An 18,427-nucleotide genomic window follows, 5' to 3' on the forward strand; every position below is an offset into this window, starting at 1 on the left:
TTAAAATCTATACCCCCTGTGTGGGGGATTAAAGTCATGTCTTTCATAGGGGGTGTATGGATTTCAACTGGAACAGCCCATTGTTGTAATTTTACTTGATCATATCACAAATCTTGTGCAATTGACCTTTTCAATCCCATAAGCCTTTGCGAGTACACCTAAGAACTCGTCATTTGATGTCATGCCGACTTGAAATGCGCAGCGACGATGTTCGATAAACAATGGCGCAGATCAGCGTGATGTCAAATGACGAGTTCTCAGGTGTACTCGCAAAGGCTTATGGGATTTACCAAAAAGGTCAATTATTGGTTGGTTTCAATGTGCGCATCGGCGTAAATCGGCGTGATGTTAAATGACAAGTACTCAGGTGTACTCGCAAAGGCTTATGGGATTTACCAAAAAGGTCAAATACTGGTTGGTTTCAATGTGCGCATCGGCATAGATCGGCGTGATGTCAAATGACGAGTTCTCAGGTATACTCGCAAAGGCTTATGGGACTTACCAAAAAGGTCAATTACTGGTTGGTTTCAATGTGCGCATCGCCGTAGATCGGCGTGATGTCAAATGACAAGTTCTCAGGTGTACTCGCAAAGGCTTATGGGATTTACCGAAAAGGTCCATTATTGGTTGGTTTCAATTACAGTATTCCCATTGTTTAAACTGACCTAATGTTGGTTTTGGTTTCTATTCCCTCTTGTATCAAACAAAAAATGTCACTTTCACTGACGTTCATATCGGACTTAAAATGGGAATAATTCAATTCACCAAATAACCAGATAAAATAACCTCAGGCACCGAACGGGATGTGTTATATTCTTCCAGAAAGGCTCGAGGAGCATGTGTGGCCGAGTGGATAAGGCACTCAACTCAAAATCCATAGGTTGTGAGTTCAAACCCCACTTGTGTCAACATGTTGTGTCCCTGGGCAAGGCACTTTATCCTCATTGCCTACGGTTGGTTGAGGTGGGGTTGGAAGTTTGTATAGTTGTTTGCTTCAATATTGGTGCTGATTAAGCTGCTGCCTGCAAATTGCATTGTGTCTGTTTAGATGTGTTTAATGTAAATTCTAGTAATTTGATCGGCAGGTCACCATTAGAGTTTCAAATAAACCTTACTTTTAACCTTACTTACTTTTTAACCCCCTGAGCACTAACTGCCGATCTAACATTGCCTCTGATTGGTCAATTACATAATATTTTCACTTTAATCACCAATCAGAATGGAGCTTTGCAAATAATTCACCCTAATTTTTTGTTCACCACAATTTTTTGTGTGGTGAAATTATTCTAACAAGTTGCTGATTGGTCCAATTGATAATGAAAACTTCTTATTGGCCAATCGGCAGGTAGTTCTCATGGGGTTAAACATGTTATTTCTGACACCTGACCCTTCCATGATTCTTGGTCCTAGTGCCTGAACTTGGAAATGTCAAACTGTTACTTACTTATTTGATGCAACAAAATCCAGATATTCTTGGTCTGGTCTGATTTCCGATACCCCTCTCATGATGTTATTATGGCTAGTGACAAAATCTGATGATGATGTATTGGCCATATTGGCCAGGTCAACCAACATTTGTTTTCTGCGAAAAAAGCAGAAATTAAACATTATGTAAATAGTTTAGAATAAGTAATTTGAAGTGGACACAGGCATCAAAAGAGTAACTTCATCATTGTTTTGAAGACCATATAATATGTGCACCAAATTTTACAACTAAAATAGCAAAAAGAAGTCAAATATGATATAGTTCCACCATCTCCTACATCTGCACAGTAATAAAGTTAGCAGACCGCCTAATGTGTATTACCAATCAGGGACATATTGGATTGTTGACAGAAAATTAGTACTGCAGCAGCGAAGGATATGTTTATATTAAGTTTATAATGATTATATACAAAAGAGTACAGACTCAAAATTGCACTGTGTGCAAAATGGATCAAAATTTGACTTCTTTGCAATTTTTACCAAAATTTGGAATATTTGAACATATGAAAATAGTATAAGGTCCTAATCCTAGGAGTTTGCCTAACATTTTTGCGGGGTGATGATTTCGCAGTTACATATTTCTTAGTTAATTAAACTTAATAATTAAGCTTCGTTGTCGAGCACATTTGCAGGATGCTGAATTCACAGACACATGTCAAACTGTGATATGCGTGAAAATAAACCAACCACAAAAATTTTGGCTTAGTATACAATACTAGACAGGAAGCACATTTTCCTGTGCATCCAGTCTGACATGCATGTCAACATTACATACAGCATACATTTTAGCACATTAATACGTAATACTTTCAGTATGATTCAGTAGATCTATTCTTTCACATTGAACTATGTGATCTGTTCAAAGAGTTTGGCTGATTCCTATTAGGTGTAAGTTGGGACATATGTAAACATTACAAATATGCCAAAAAATCAGGTTGGAAAAAATTAACCAGTTTTAAGATCATACATTATTGCTTTAAAGTGTCACATGTGCCGGCGTAAGCTCTGGCCTGCAGTGCTGTCTGCCAATGTGTAAAAATGCACAAGGTTGACATTCTACTGGATATTATTGTCATCTAATTGTGATGAGATATAAGTAGCATTAACTTAATATATTAATTTTGAGGTAGTACTCATGGGGTTAAACCACTTCAGCTCTACTACTATTGTTTATACCATGTTGCTGATTGGCCCAATAAATCATAATGGTCTTTTTGTAGCCAATCAGCAGGTAGTACTCATAGGGTTAAGTCTCTTCAGCCCTACCACCATTCTTATCATGTTGCTGATTGGTCCAATGAATCATAATAGTCTACTTGTAACCAATCAGAAGGTAGTACTCATGGGGTTAAGCCACTTCAGCCCTACCACCATTCTTACCATGTTGCTGATTGGCTCAATGAATCATAATTATAGTCTTTTTGTAGCCAATCAGCAGGTAGTACTCATGGGATATGGGTTTTGTTTTTTACTTACATCTGGGCAACTTGGCTTTCTTGTGTTTGTTGAAGGCATTCTAGAAGGCGCGGTAATATGCTAGTACGGTAGTGTTCCTGGTGAAGTGAGGCCGCTTTTAACGACAAGACATAATCATTGTGAGCCCTTTGAAATTTGATGACCGATTTCTTATATCTGTCCTTGGCCTTTTCGATATCTTTTCCTTTACTCCCTGTTAAAAAAGATTGAAATGAAAGAGATATAAAATTTCATCGTTCTCGGGTTGAACGGTTCTTGATACAAAGCATCGGCTGCAATGCCTCCACCTTGACACGCATCATTTTAACTAGGGTAATTTCGCTTGGAGCTGGGAACAAAAAAATTCAAATGGAGGCACAAAAACACAGAACTAACTTTTTCGGATAAAAAATATCCCATTTTGCCAATAAAACATAGCTTAATCTTTATCCTTTAGTTGGAAATAACTGCCAATTAACTTAAAATTTTTACAATTGGCCACTTTTTGGATTTAAGGGCCAAAAACACACCTTTTATGTTGTTTTTTATGCTATGACAATCAGAAAATCAAGTCCATGCACTCTAACAATCAGTTTGGTTGAATGGGATCAATTTGAAATTTAAAAGCTCTATTTTGATTGGTTACTAAGGAGATTATATTATGTAAGTAACCAAAATGGGGCTCTTTACCTTTACTCTGTGATTCCTCAAACTTCGTCTTGGCATCCTTTGTTTCTTTGGCACATTTCTGGTATTTGTTTAAATTGTCCCTGACTTCATCTTTTGCCTGTAAGAAAATGACATGGAAATTGTGGGATTAGGAGGCTGAAATTAATAGCTGCCATGCGTCATATTTAGTAAATGTATACAATATAAGGAAGGAAGGAAGGAAGGAAGGAAGGAAGGAAGGAAGGAAGGAAGGAAGGAGAAAGAAAGATTTGACCCACCAACCCCTCGGTGCCAACCAGCAGAACCACCCAAGCCAACCCAAGACTCTTTCCTATCCTTGTCAATCTTGTAGCGTTCATTCATATCTTCCCCATCCCACAACCACTATCACCCCACCCCACACCCACATCCCCACCCATACTTGTTCCGACCTTATGGAAGTCCAGACCAATCTTGGAGTGTTCCTGCATGTCTATCCTCAACCAGGGGTGTATTCCAACTTTTTTGATCACTAGCCAGTCAGGTAGGTAACTCATAAAGGTTACCAGCCTGACAGAAATTGTATATGCCCAACATATACTTAGAGCCAAAGCCACACTCAAAAGTAATATTGAAGAAGAACAATTTGATGCATGGGAAAAGGGACCTATTAAATTTTTCTGAGTTTTCATATGATAATTCAGTAAATTCACTATCCACAACAATTCACACACACTTTCAATCAATGCAATATCGTCAGGCCCGTACACACATTATTTATTGGGAGGGTGCAGGACTTACAAAATGTCGACCTTTTTCAAATGAAAATGTGCACTTTTATGGTAAAAAGTGGACATAAACACCCTAAATAATGCCCTTTTTTGGACTTTCTCAACACTTTATCACCAGAAAGTGGATTTAGAAACGGAAGACATCTCAGTAGCTATGGGCTGTAATATTAAACAGTTTATCATCCTCAATTTCTTACCCACCAGGCGGGTGGGCAATTTTCAAAATTTACCTGCCCGACAGCAGAGTTGCCTGCCCCTGGCGTTTGGGCAGCTGTTAAAGTACATCCCTGTCCTCAACCCACCCCCCACAACCATTCTCAACCCACCACACACCCCCTCCCCTGGACCTTTTCCTACCTTATGGAAGTCCTGATCAATCTTAGAGCGTTCATGCATGTACTGTCTTTTGGCATCGTTTTTCTCACGGATGAGTTGGCTTAGTTTTTCCACGAGGGCGTTGTTCATCTCATCTGCATTTTGTTTGATAATTTTACTCAGGTTGTCTGTTTCTTTGATGAATGATGTCCATGACTGAAATATACAATTATGAAAATAATTACTGACTGGTGGAAAATATTCAGAAATACCTGCAAAACAATTTCAGATTTTTTTCAAGCTCTCAGTGATTTTTAGTGTCATGTGGCACGATCTGGTCCATGGAGGCCAAAGGCGGCAAATTTCAAATTGAGATAAAGGCATGGAGTAAAAAACAATAAAATACATAAGAAAATAGGTATTGTAAAACTTCAGAACTTTAGAACCAAGTATGCTAGATCTTTGGTGTTTTCAGTATATGATAGCCTAATGTTTGTATAAGGTAATAATCATAATAACTCAATTTCAAAAATGTCTCCTTTGGCCTCCATGGATCAGATCGTTTCACATCTAGCCTTTTCCATGAAAAAACTAGATGGACCGCGGTTCTCGAATGTCGCGGTTGATGCCTCCACCAAAGGGAGCAATGTGGCACTCAAAATTTGATACAAAATCCTGACCGACCACCCCTCCTTGGAAAGTCCATCTCTGTAGAACAGGTTTTTTTTTAAATGTAAAAATGGATTATAGGAAGGGGTACTGCATAAACAATAAGTTGTATGGTCAGTTCACTGAATCAAATCACACACACCAATCAGCAGTGAACAGCTGTTCAAATTTTTGAGAGAAACTGGGTCACCATCCCATCCTAAAATAAAATCCAATTTGTTAATTAGCAGTAACTCAAGGGTACACAAGGTATTGTTGGTCAAAGCAGTCAACAAAATTGATTTTCATTATCTAAATCAATATATTATTGAAAAATAACACTTTGATGTTTTGCAAATGTTCATTCTACAAATTATATACTTTGAAAACTTGATTTATTGGGAGTTATGTACGTTTTACAAAAGTGTTGTTGTTTCAGCCCTAATACAACACAACTCAAGAACCACAGGACCTACAAAAGTATATCTGTGATATTTGAATTCTTCTACACACTTGCTATGAAATGATCAATGCAATTTTTGCCAAAGCTCGATCACTACCATTCGCAAGATGCTGTGAACTACCAAATCGCAACAGTTTAAAGTAGTTGGTAACCTTAATATTAGTTTATTTCCTTTTCTTGTCCAACAATTGAGTTTACTTTACCTGAACAAGTGAACTACTGTGTGTGATACAGCTAATATTCTGCATTGAACTAAGCAGAATATTTCCAGATCGGTTGTTTGATGGCATGTAGAACTGGATTCATTTTAAAGCAAAGTTGAACACTGATGGTGCTATTTATCTTAAATCTTGTTTACATTTTTACAAGAGGTATAGACATTGTATAATGACATTAAACCATTAAAAAATCTGATAAAGAAAGGATAATCTATAATTCAAACATTTTTGCTTCACAAATCCATTGAATGAGTACTCACGACTTTAGGGACCGTTCACAAACACTTGTAAGGGGGACCTGATGCAAAAGGGGGGCCCTGAAAATTTTTGACCTCCTAAGGGGGGCCCTGAAAAAAATGGCCAAAAATTTTCCTAGAAAAATTGAGTTTATATGCTTTTCTATGGGGTTGACCCATAATTTTCATGTCAAAAGGGGGGCCCTGAAATTTTGAGGTCTGTAAAGGGGGGGCCCATAAAATTTTCACAAACACTTGTAAGGGGGACCTGATGCAAAAAGGGGGGCCCTGAAAATTTTTGACCTCCTATGGGGGCCCTGAAAAAAATGCCCAAAAATTTTCCTGGAAAAATTGAGTTTATATGCTTTTCTATAGGGTTAGCCCATAATTTTCATGTCAAAAAGGGGGGCCCTGAAATTTTCGAGGTCTGTAAAGGGGGGGCCCCGCAAAATTTTCGCGATAAAATTTTTTTTGCATCAGGCCCCCCTTACAAGTGTTTGTGAACAGTCCCTTAGCTTTCGCCATCAGGGCTGATGGCTTGATCACAAGCATACTCATTTAATGGATTTGTCAAGCAAAAATGTTTGAATTATTTATCAATAATCCTTCAAATGCATCTATTTACTGAAAGGAAAATCTATGTTAAAAATAGCTAAAAATATATATATGATAGCTGTTGGCATTGTCCAGGTCTAGAATTGAAAATTATGTCTTGTTAGAAAAATTAATAAATGATCACATCAAACAACCGTGCTGCCATCAATGCTTTGGGAGTAATCTCTGCCCATCTTATGATCTTATGCTGAATAACATTATGAAATGTTGAATAAGGGATGAAAGTGGCCTGAAGTGACTTGGCAGGAAAAGCCTGAAAAAAGCACGTAAATTTGGGCTAAAAAAGCCTCAAAACGGGCTGAAAATAAATAAAAGTGCGGAAATTTGGAGTAGCAAAAGGCCTGAAATCAGGCAATTGCCTGTAAACTGACATCCCTGATGAATTGGCTATTGAAATTTGAAACCAATCTCCCTCTGTGTAAGATTTAGCTAAAGACTTCCACAGAGGGAGTATGGTTTTCAAATAGAATATACCATTTGGGTAACCAGTCCTGCCCGACACGAAAATATGTGATTCAGATTTTCACAGACCCTGGCGAAATATTTTGGTCCTACTTCCGCTGACGGCGCACTCCGTGGGTCAACCAGGGTCGAAGGTTACAAAATGTGAGAGGTCATGTATGGATTCTGTTTTCATGGATTTCCATTTGATATGTAAAGCCACACACACAAGGACTGGGTTTCAAAATAATTAACCCTAGACAATTCCATTTGAAAAACACACTCCCTCCGTGGAAGATTATTCTATTCCATTTTAAGTTTACTTTACCTTAACTAGTGGACTACTGTGTGTAATGTTAGATTCTGCATTGAACTGAGCGGATAATTTGCCGATCCCTGCCAATGCATTGGCATAATCTCGGTCCGATTTGACCTTGTGCTGAATAACTTTCTTTAAAGTATCCAAAAGTTTGAGTTCATGTTCGTTTAGTTTCAGGATGCATTCGTGTGCTGTCTTGTCCTGGAGATCGGTGCCAAACCCCATCCGACTGGTACCACCACTCCGTGCCTGTAGCGAGGAAAGAGAGAAGTAAAGACAGATAGTTGAATGATTAAAAGGGTATGTGTTATTCAGCTATTCCAGTTAAAATCCATACACCCCCTATGGAAGACATGGCCTGAATTTTCTGAATTTCTCAAATAAAACAACAACCGAAATGCGCTACAATTGCTCCAAAAACAAAATGACCTATATCGGTAACTTGCTTCTTTTTTAGCCTAGGACCAAATGACATATAAATCAATCATTATGTAAAAACAGGTCACTCAGCATAGATAGTAAGTCACACTTGTTGGGCCAATACTTCTGCAAATCTACTTAACTCTCTTCACTCAGGTGTCGACTGTAGACGTCAAGTTAAAAAAAACAAAAATGACCATATTTGGAATCAGCATGAAAAATGCATTAAATTGAGTACCAACAAGCCTAATATTGGTTCAGTGTTTCTTGAGATAGCTCTTGAAAATTTGAGAAAATATCTTAAAACTTGGGTCTTTTTATGGTGAAGCCAATGCTTAGCAGGCAGAGGCATTAAATGCAGTACAGTAATGGTGGAAATTTTCGCTGTACATCAATATTCGCGCTTAATATGTTCTCAAAATCACAAAATTAAAAGCAAGCAATGTAGTTCAAAATCGGCAAAGCGTGAAAAATAACACACACAAAAATTACCACTTTTACACTATTTCTTTCTTGGTTATTTCTAATGGAGACAGTGTTTCCTTTTCAGAGGGCACCATCAAATCACATGCATGCACTTACACTAGGATCCACAACATGCTCATCTATCAAGGCACGGTTCTTTAACCCCAATACATTTGCACATTCATTGAATGACCTTTGAAAATTTGGGTACAAAAACGCATACTCTGCACCTTGAGGTCAAATTTTGCACTATGATTGTTTAATTGAGGTTATTGAACTATGCCATTGGGATGAGACCATTGTGGTCCATAGTGTTATCTGAACACTTCAACTCAACCACTTTATTTAAGGGAAAGCTACGCATAATTTGTTCCTAATTAGCCTTCACCTTATCTTAGGCGTAAAATAAAATTAGTTTGATTGGCATAACCTGATACTAAAATAAACTTGCTGACCCTCACCTTTTTATTAATTACTTTTTCAGATAAGAAAATATATATTATATTTTCCCCGACACGACTGTATTTTTGTTAAACATTTAAAAGGAATAAGACATTTTTTTTTATTTCAGTATCATTTTGAAAATCCAGTTCTGATACTGATATACACGTGTATTTAGCACTTTAGGCCAAGTATAAGAATTATTAGTTTCTCGTCTGGAATTTTTTTTTTTTAATCTGTAAGGGAGGTCCTTATTATTTGTTATTTTCAATTTTTTGTTATTTTTCAAAATGGCCGCCATGTTTATTGCAGCCGCCACCACAAACTTATAAATATGAATTTTGTGACTATGAAAATTACTGTTTTATAAATATCAAATTTATATTTTAAACTATGTATTACAGCCTGTTGACAATTTACATGGGGTAGCACTAACTTTTAAAACATGGGGTTCTTAAACCCCCACTCAATCCCAAAACAAGGGGTTCTGTAAAATCAGGTTAAAATCTGGCAAAAAAACATATTCTTAGGCAAAAAACAAGATGAAAAATTTTTAAACCTAAGAAAACCAATCAGTCAAAAAACTTTTGTTTTGTTCCCTCTCCCAACCACATAATCAGTGAATGACCTTTTAATGTGCTCCACATCTGAGCCAAAGTACACATACATACATGTACACAATGTATTACATGAAAAGAACAGACTCAAACTGATAAAGTTAAAGAACTAGTCCATGCAATATATATTTCACACTTTACTTCCTCTTTCTAAATTCAGCTCAATTGTATCCCATAAAAATACAAAAAAAAATCAGCCCTTTTTTTGCAGCAGAAAATGCACAAAAGTCCACTTTTTAGATCCCCCGAACTCTTTCAAAATAAATCTTGGCAACAGGTCTGCACACTCGTCTCATTTCAACTCAATTACACAAGATATCCAAACCTACATTTTCTGGCTATTTTTACCTAACATAATCATACAAAATGTCGAGACCATTTGGAAAGCATAAAATTTGATTAATATACATGCAAACTCATCCCCAGGAACTCATCACTGAGTAATCATGAGAAATAGCAGCTGTTTATCATTTTTGAAAGAAATATTATTTAGGATGAATTTAAGACAAATACACCCAAGTCATTGAATAAAATATGTGGCATTGTTAAAGGATCTGATGGATGCCTACAAATGCAAGTTGTCCACATTTGTGGTACAATAAGCATGTTGGGCAAAACCTCCTAATAGATGGAGGATAAGGGTGATTTGCCCTAGAAAACAGCCCTCGCAGACTACTGCAAACCATGCATGTATCAACAGTAAAAGTCCTCGTGCATTGTATGCTGTGAATTTTCGCATATTCATGAGGGCCGATTGTTTTGATTGTGCAGTGTCTAACAATCACACCAGTGTTGCGTACCTTCGTGTATAAGCAAGAGTGTAGCGTGCCTCCGCGATTATGTGATAGACAATAAAAATATGTGGTTAGTGTGTAGCAGTTTTGCCTGTCATATTTCATGGAACAATTGGCCTTCATTATCGGGTGATACTGAGACTTTGACTAAACAATCATGGCATAAAATTGAACCTCAAGTTGTAAAGGATGAATTTTTGTACCCAAACCATTGAAATGGTACAAATATATAGGGGTTAATTCGAAATTGTAAATTTTCATCATCATATTTGGAATCGGCATGAAAAATGCATTGAAATGAGTACAAACAAGCCTGGTATTGGTTCAGTGGTTCTTAAGATAGCTCTTGATATTTTGAGAAAATATCTCAAAACTTTTTATGTTGCAGCATACAAAAATGTATGGCTATCAAGGAGAGCATTAAAGAACTGCAGTTGAGTACTGTACAAGATACTTTCACTGGGTTCATTTTTCGTGATTTTATCAATTTCTGGATAGCTTAGTGGGTGTTTAATTCGCGCTTCCAAATATAGTCACATTAAGTACTATGTGTGATAAATATTTTCGTTGGTTTAATATTTGCAGCTGTCTGTTCGACCGTGAAAAGTGTGAAAATTAAACCCCTGCGAAAATTTCCCGCTATCCAGCATGTTTGAGATCCTTGTGTGTGCTGCAGCATGAAATGGGAAGTTTGTAACAGTCTGTTATCGCAACCATTCTCCACAACCGAGAGGAAGGGGGCGCTTCCTGTTCCATGTTTGACTTCTGAGATTGGACACAGATTTGACCCCTGATTTAGGGTCAATCATATTAAAGTTTTGCACTTGGCTTTGATGAAATGCATATAACACTTTCAAAGTAAGGGATATTTTTAAAGTATCAACGGAGAAATCTCTTCTCCCTATAATGTATATGTGATGTATCTCAATTATTGCTGAACCATGAAATGGTATCAGCCTATGTTACTAGCTTACTTACTAGCTTACTAGCTTACTAACTGACTAACCATTTGGTCTGAAATGGACATATCTCTAAATGCCACGAAGGTATGACCCCATGAGTGGTGTCATATGAAAGAGAAAAACATAAAGAATATAATAAAAATATTTCCAAACGTGGGAGGTCATCCAGGGGTCACAAAAAAAAAAAAAAAGGTCATTTTAACTGAAAATGCTCCGATTGAGCTTAAATTTAAATGCAATGATCCTTGTGACATTCTAAACATGTTTAAAACATATAAAAATTTATTTAAGGTCATTAAGGGGTCATAAAGGGGTTAAAGGTCAAGGTTCTCAAAACGCTCCAATTGAGCTGAAATTTAAATGCAATGATCCTTATGACATTCTAAACATGTTGAAAATATTTTGAAATTCATTTAAGGTCATTAAGGGGCAATAAAGGAGTCAAAGGTCAAGTTTTGAAAATGCTTCAAGTGAGCTGAAATTTAAATGCAATGATCCTTATGACATTCTTAACATGTTTTAAATATTTTAAAAATTCATTTAAGGTCATTAAGGGGGTCATACAGAGGTCAAAAGTCAAGTTTTCAAAATGCCAGCTTCTCACGATCAAGCTATATTAAAACGGCAATTAATAAAACAGTCTTATTAAAATTAATACTATCCTGCACAGTATTGCTGCTTGATCAGATCATCACAGTCATCCGCCTAACTTCCCTCGTGCCCTTGCAAAGGGCACAGTTGCTATAGTTTATTTTATATTCTTTACTTTTCCTCTTTCATTAACACCACTCGGGCGGTCATACCTTCGTAGCATTTCGAGATTTTGTCCATTACAGACTCCGGGTGACAGTGGTATAGGCCTACCACATATACTGCCGAAGCCACATGGTTCAGCTATGGTGCGGTTATCGCTCTAGTTAAATAGTGCTTGCAGAGAGACCAAAGCAGGCGTAATTGATTGAATTATGTACCCTCGTATGTACCGCCGGCAAACACAATGAAAATGATTACACCAAACAACGGGAGCATTTTGAACAAGTGGACAATGGACTTTGTAAATTTAATTTTGACCTTTTTTGACCAAAAATGCATAAATAAAAAAACCTCCATTTTTTTGCTCGCTATGCTTGCAAATGGGACTTTTAGGGTCAAAAAGGGGGATTTTATTTTGGTCTTTGGCAATTTCCCGCCTGGTTAGGGACCTATGTGATGATACCGTACTACTAGGGTTCTTAGGAAAAAGTCTTTTCATGCCAGTAACAAATGAAAATAATAAAGAATGAATAGCAGATGGCGGGCATGAGAATGATCATCCATGAAAAAAAAACTGAAACGTTTGAAAAAACCTGAAAAAGTGCATGAAATTTGGCTAAAAAGTCCAAAAACAGACTGAAATTTTAAAAAAGTTTGGACAAAAAAAACAAAACGAATTCAGGTTTAAACTGAAAATTCTCATGCCTGAGATGGTTATCATGTATGGATAAGTGTACAAGTAAAATTGGGAGGAAAATCAATATTTATAAATTTTTATCGATAATGAGTGGCCAATATATCCAAAGAGTATCTTTGATATCTCTCTCTCTCTCTCTGTGTCAGATGGCGCTGTGTAGCGCTGCTGTGGTCTTCACAAGAGTACGCCATCTCACTCGATCTGATGCCAAGTGCGTTGCACCTTGCATTCCTTGGTTAGAAACCAGCTTTACGTCATTAGTCCAAGATGTTGGTGGGACGTCCTCTCCCTCGTTGCCTTCCATAGCCCCTTGCAAAATCTGTTTTTCTACACCTCCATGTTTCCTGACAATATGGCCAAAGTACTTCAGCTTTCTCTCCATTATGCCGCTTCGGATGGTTAGACTTGTACCAATCTTGTTGAGGATCCAGGAATTTGTTCTCCAATATATCAATTATTTTAATTCCTTACATTGATGCTCCTTAGCTGACACATTTAAGTAGAATTTGCTTTCTAAAAATGACTTTGATGGTTTGTTGCTTCAGTAGTAGGTTATGTGGTTTTGTCAATGTAATGTCAAGTGTTGAAAACTATTTTGGTTATTTATCATACTTGCTGAACCCATGACATCTCTTAATTTAGAATTATCAAAGCATTCATCAAAGAAAAATGAGTACATGTAGTTGTGAAGGATGTGCTTCCATGGTGACCTGGTTGCTATGGTTACACATCAGCAAGTTCCTTCCTTTGTAGGTCAAGCCTGTTATGGTGTATAATATCAGTCACTGTCAAATCATGTTTGAATTTGTCAGCTGATAACTATCAAATAGCTGCCCCTTGCTAAGTTCAATAGCTCCCATGTGATCAGTGATGTAGTTACCCTACTCTGTCGGGGGGGGGGGGGGGGGGGGGGGGTCCATTGCGGGTGGAGTTTTAGAACCTCAAAAACTATCCTAAATATTTTGTTTAACTTATTTTTTTACAAAGTGTGCGTGTAAAAAAACAAAGTGAGTGTAATTCAGTGATGATGATCAGCTTTTCAGCTAATCTAGCTTGAAAATCGCTTAGAAACCATTCTTTTGTGCCGAATAACTTTATAATGGCCGTTAATTGGGTAATTTTAAAAAACTACCCTAAGTGAGGATCAAAAACACCCCTTCTTCTAGTAAAATGAGTGTTTTGTGACCCTAATCGCGGATGTGCGCGGATCCTTGTTTTGCTTTTCAAAACCACCCTATATCCATGTTTTCTTTCACACGGATACTTACAAGTATAATTCTGGGTGCCCCCGATAAAAATCTCAACTTTTTTAAAGGAAAGTAGGCTGAGAAATGCCCCTTCAATTAAGTTTTAATCCGCCAGTCATTTTTCTACTGAGTAATAGAGTAACTTGGCTAACCTTGGCATTGACAGTGACAACACTATTGATTGACAAGGAAATAGTTATCAAAATAACTTCCTCTTCTTATTGACATATTTCCATATTGAATCACTATTTATATTTTCTATTACTAAGTATCCTTAGTGTACATAGCCCGATGTGCATTATCTTTTATTTTGCTGTTTTTATCTATGTATGTAGTACTTTCTCTTTCATTTTTTTAGCAATTTTTATACAAAAATCAACTTTCTTTAATATAGTTTGAGTAGCATGACAAAAGAGATTTTGCTGAACAAACATGGGGGGGGGGCATAGGGGTTGGGGGAATCTAGGACTCTCCCAGACCCGTGAAATTCATTATCCATTTGTGTTTACAAAACAAGAGTTGTTCCACAGCTTTTGAACTTGAAGCAAAAAACTTATCAAGAAACCATCAAGGGCCAAAATTGTACCATCAATTACTACAAAAGAGGAAATTTTTGTGTGATAAATTGTTTGCGCTTTACCAATTTGGAATGGTTTCCCTTGTTTTTAAATTTGTGATTTTTAATTACATTGAACTACATGTATACACAATTTTTAAGGAATATATTTGTCCATGTGAAAAGCACAGAAATTTCTACTTTTAAATTATAGCATCAACTCCAAGCATTCATGCTTGTTTACTTACAAACAACTTATTAAAATGGCATTTTGTTTTGCGGACAAATTTCAACTTGAACCCAGCTTAATAAGGAAAGTGCTATATTTTACGAACACCCACTGTGGACTGACACAGGATTGACGTCACTGTGGAACCCATTGCACAGCTGGCACGGAATGACCGACTTGGTCCAAGTCTAGTCTTGTTAACCTGTAACCTATAATAGCAAAGCTGGTATGGAATACCTGATTTGGTGTAAGTCTAGTCAAAATCCCTTAGAAGAGTTTTGAAGTAATCTGCCCCCTTTGCATAACTGGTGCATGGATATAAACCTGTACTTTATAAGCTTTTATATATATGTGACCCAATTAAGCAAAATAAGGACAAGCCGAAAAAAGACTAAAAATTAAGGGTTTGCATCCTTTTTTTTATCCTTGCATACTATTGTCATGTGTATATAGGGATGTGTAATAATTATTTCAAAAAGACCTGGCTGTCAAAAAATACTTGCCTCTCATGGCATGCAAAAATTCTGAAAATTCTCATAAATTTTGCGAAACAACAATGAAGAGAGCACATTTTCCAGATTTTGAATAAAATGTTGAAATCACACCCCATCTCTAAACCAGTTTTCAGAAAATTATGACCCCTATCAAAAAACCTGAAAATACACCAAAATTGGTCGCACATTGCTGTACCCACCACCCGCAATTGCACGATGCTGAATATATACATGTTGATTATGAACTTCAAATGTGAGAGGAAAAATCGTATGATCTGTATTTCCATGGACCACAGAAAGAAAGGGCTTTCACCTCTAATGTCAATCATACACAATTGATAAATACAATACACATGTTTCATTTCAGAGTTCTCCAGACAAAATTCACACCATGGCAAGTGTATAAGTCACTATAGGACATATAATATACATCTGATTTTAATACAAGTACTCAACCTGTTTAATTTTGTGTACCTCATTAAAAGGTCACAAATAACAGAAACATTTGAGTTTAACAAATACAATGTGGTCTATTTAATTAGTCCCATGCATTAATTCACCTAAAAAAATTGTTCCGCATGTTGCCATCCACAAGTGACAACTGACCCTAAAACTCAAGTTGGTTTTTTTTAGAAATTTTCAAGATCTCACTGTATTTTGCTCAAAATGAACAAGTTTTATTGAAAGAATCATTTGAGATGCGATCAAGCAAAATCAGTCGGAACTCAGAAATGTTAAATTTTTAGTTTCTTATAAGATAGTAAAAAGCATTCACAAAGCTGATTTTTGCAGAAAACCCAGTTCCAAAGATTTGAGCAATTAAAGAGTTTCCAAAACAACAGGATATAAAAGGAAACATTTTCCTTTGTTTGGCTATATCTCAAAATCAATATTTCCGAGTTCCGACTGATTTTGCTTGATCGCATCACATTTTACAACTCCATACACAGATCCAAAGTTGTTTTCTAGCCATACATGTATGGGTTATTTTGCACTGAACAGTACATGTAGTACGGAGACATGTCTGAATGTTACTTTTCTTTTGTATTTTTTCTTTGCCTTAAAGGGGCATTTCGTGATCCACAGCCTCATCCCCCCACTTTTCTCAAAAAAAGTTGAGATTTTTATATCACTGGAAACCTCTGGCTACATAATGTTTATGTGCAAAATATTTCTTGCATATTAATTCGTTTAGCAAAGATATCGTGAAATTTGAATTTCGTTCTGGTGCACCAGAACGAAATTACAACGCATTGTCTATGGAGCAGTGTAATACACATAATCATACATAACTCGCAAACAAAAAATCGGAATCAACTGAAATTTTGGAAATAAGCTGTTTTCGTGGATATCTACTGAAAAATGACATAAATAGAGGATGCTAGGATCACGAAATACTCCTTTAAATATGCAGAACATGAAATACTCATACTCAGATATATGCTAAGTTGAATTTTCATTTAGGAATTAAATCTCACAGATTTTGTGAGACCAGATTTGCAAATTACTTTATATTAGAAACACCCGCAAAAATCAATTTGAGTGCATTTTGACCAGTATCAATTACAACCATTCAGGCCTAAATGTGTTCTATTGGGGTATTATTATCACAAATATGATACAACTACATTGTATATGAGACAAAAATTACTGAAATTTTATTTTAGAAAAGTTTGTACATAAGGCTGCCATCACATAGAAGTATACTGTATACGGTATTCGCTATACGATATACGCTAATTCAATCAGGCTGAGTTCACATAGAATACTCCTATGTGAACTCAGCCTGATTGAATGAGCGTATATCGTATAGCTTAATACCCCGGCTAATACTGTATACTTCTATGTGATCGCAACTAATGCCCTAAAAAGCAGGAGGGACCAGTGGGCGTAGCCAGTGGGCTGCCCCCCCCATCATGGCTGTCGGTACATCTTAGGCCGTCGGTATACAACAGGCATTGGTTTAAAAAAATTGGGTGTCAACAAATAATAGACAATTTTGTGTGGCCATTGAGATATTACCAAATTACATGTCGCTCAAATAATTCAAATCTTGGATGTGACTCCAATTATGACTACATTATGTCTTTATCATATTTATACTTGCATATGTAGGCATGTAATGCTTAAATCTAAGCTATACCACAGACAGACCTCACTGTGGCTTAACAATTAGTTACCTATATAAAAACTTGTGACAAACCATCATTTATACAAGGCCTGGCACATACTTCATGCAGCCTTTAGATTAGGTTATTTTGGACATTCTGTGGCTTCACAAGGTATTTCCTGTGAGCCTTGTCCCCATCCAAAATAGTTTTGATTTAATAAGCTGATTTATTAAACTGAATGATAATTGAAAATGTATGGATAATTATTATGTAATTTGTAATTATTTCATTTTAATAATTGGTTGTGGTTGATTTTACGATGCGGTAAAATATGAAAAATGTAATAACATTGACTGTAATATGGACAAATTATGTGTTGGGAGTAACATAATTATGTGTACCTATTTTAGTGTCCACAACTTATAAGTTCCCCTTTAAATACTTCTTAGAATAAATCGAAAAAATATTTAACGAAAATGTAAACATGTAAAAAGGTAGCCTTATTTGTTTTATTTTACACACATGGACCAAATCATAGCGTCACACGTCATTGCGTTCAGTCACAATGGTTCGTAAATCGTTTTAAACAGTATTAAAAGTTGCATCTGAGTCCATAGGAGTCAACTCCCAAACTATACATTAGGCCAGGTTTATGCATGTGTTTGTTAAAGAAAACCTGACTGCTATTGACTCAGTTGCAACTTTTGAAACAACTTCTTTTTATACACAATTAACCGTTGTGACTGAACACACTGATGCGTGATGCTATAAATTGGTCTACATGTGTAAAACAAACAGGACTATTCATACCTTTATACATTTTTACATTTTGTAAAATATTTTTGGATTTATTTAAAAAAGTATTAAGGGGGAACATATGAGTTGTAGACCCTATGTGTGGTGAATAATAGGGGTATATGTATGGACAGCAATATTTAGTATATTCAATATTATGCTCCTGGAATGGAACTGCCTAGTACTGATTTGCTATCTAGTGTAACATGAAT

General features: G+C 36.3%; 1 protein-coding gene across 1 annotated transcript in view; it reads right to left on the bottom strand.

The window, feature by feature from the left end:
• Positions 1-18,427, bottom strand: part of LOC140142760 (tyrosine-protein kinase Fer-like) — a 97,491-nt gene that overhangs the window by 48,492 nt on the left and 30,572 nt on the right. The window contains exons 2-6 of the mRNA XM_072164749.1: positions 7,644-7,883; positions 4,737-4,910; positions 3,631-3,727; positions 2,962-3,154; positions 1,445-1,582 (exon numbers count right to left, since the gene is read on the bottom strand). Coding sequence (XP_072020850.1) covers positions 1,445-1,582; positions 2,962-3,154; positions 3,631-3,727; positions 4,737-4,910; positions 7,644-7,883 — 842 coding nt within the window. The remainder of the gene's footprint in view (positions 1-1,444; positions 1,583-2,961; positions 3,155-3,630; positions 3,728-4,736; positions 4,911-7,643; positions 7,884-18,427) is intronic.

This window comes from Amphiura filiformis, chromosome 20 (genome assembly GCF_039555335.1).
Source record: "Amphiura filiformis chromosome 20, Afil_fr2py, whole genome shotgun sequence".
NCBI lineage: Eukaryota > Metazoa > Echinodermata > Ophiuroidea > Amphilepidida > Amphiuridae > Amphiura > Amphiura filiformis.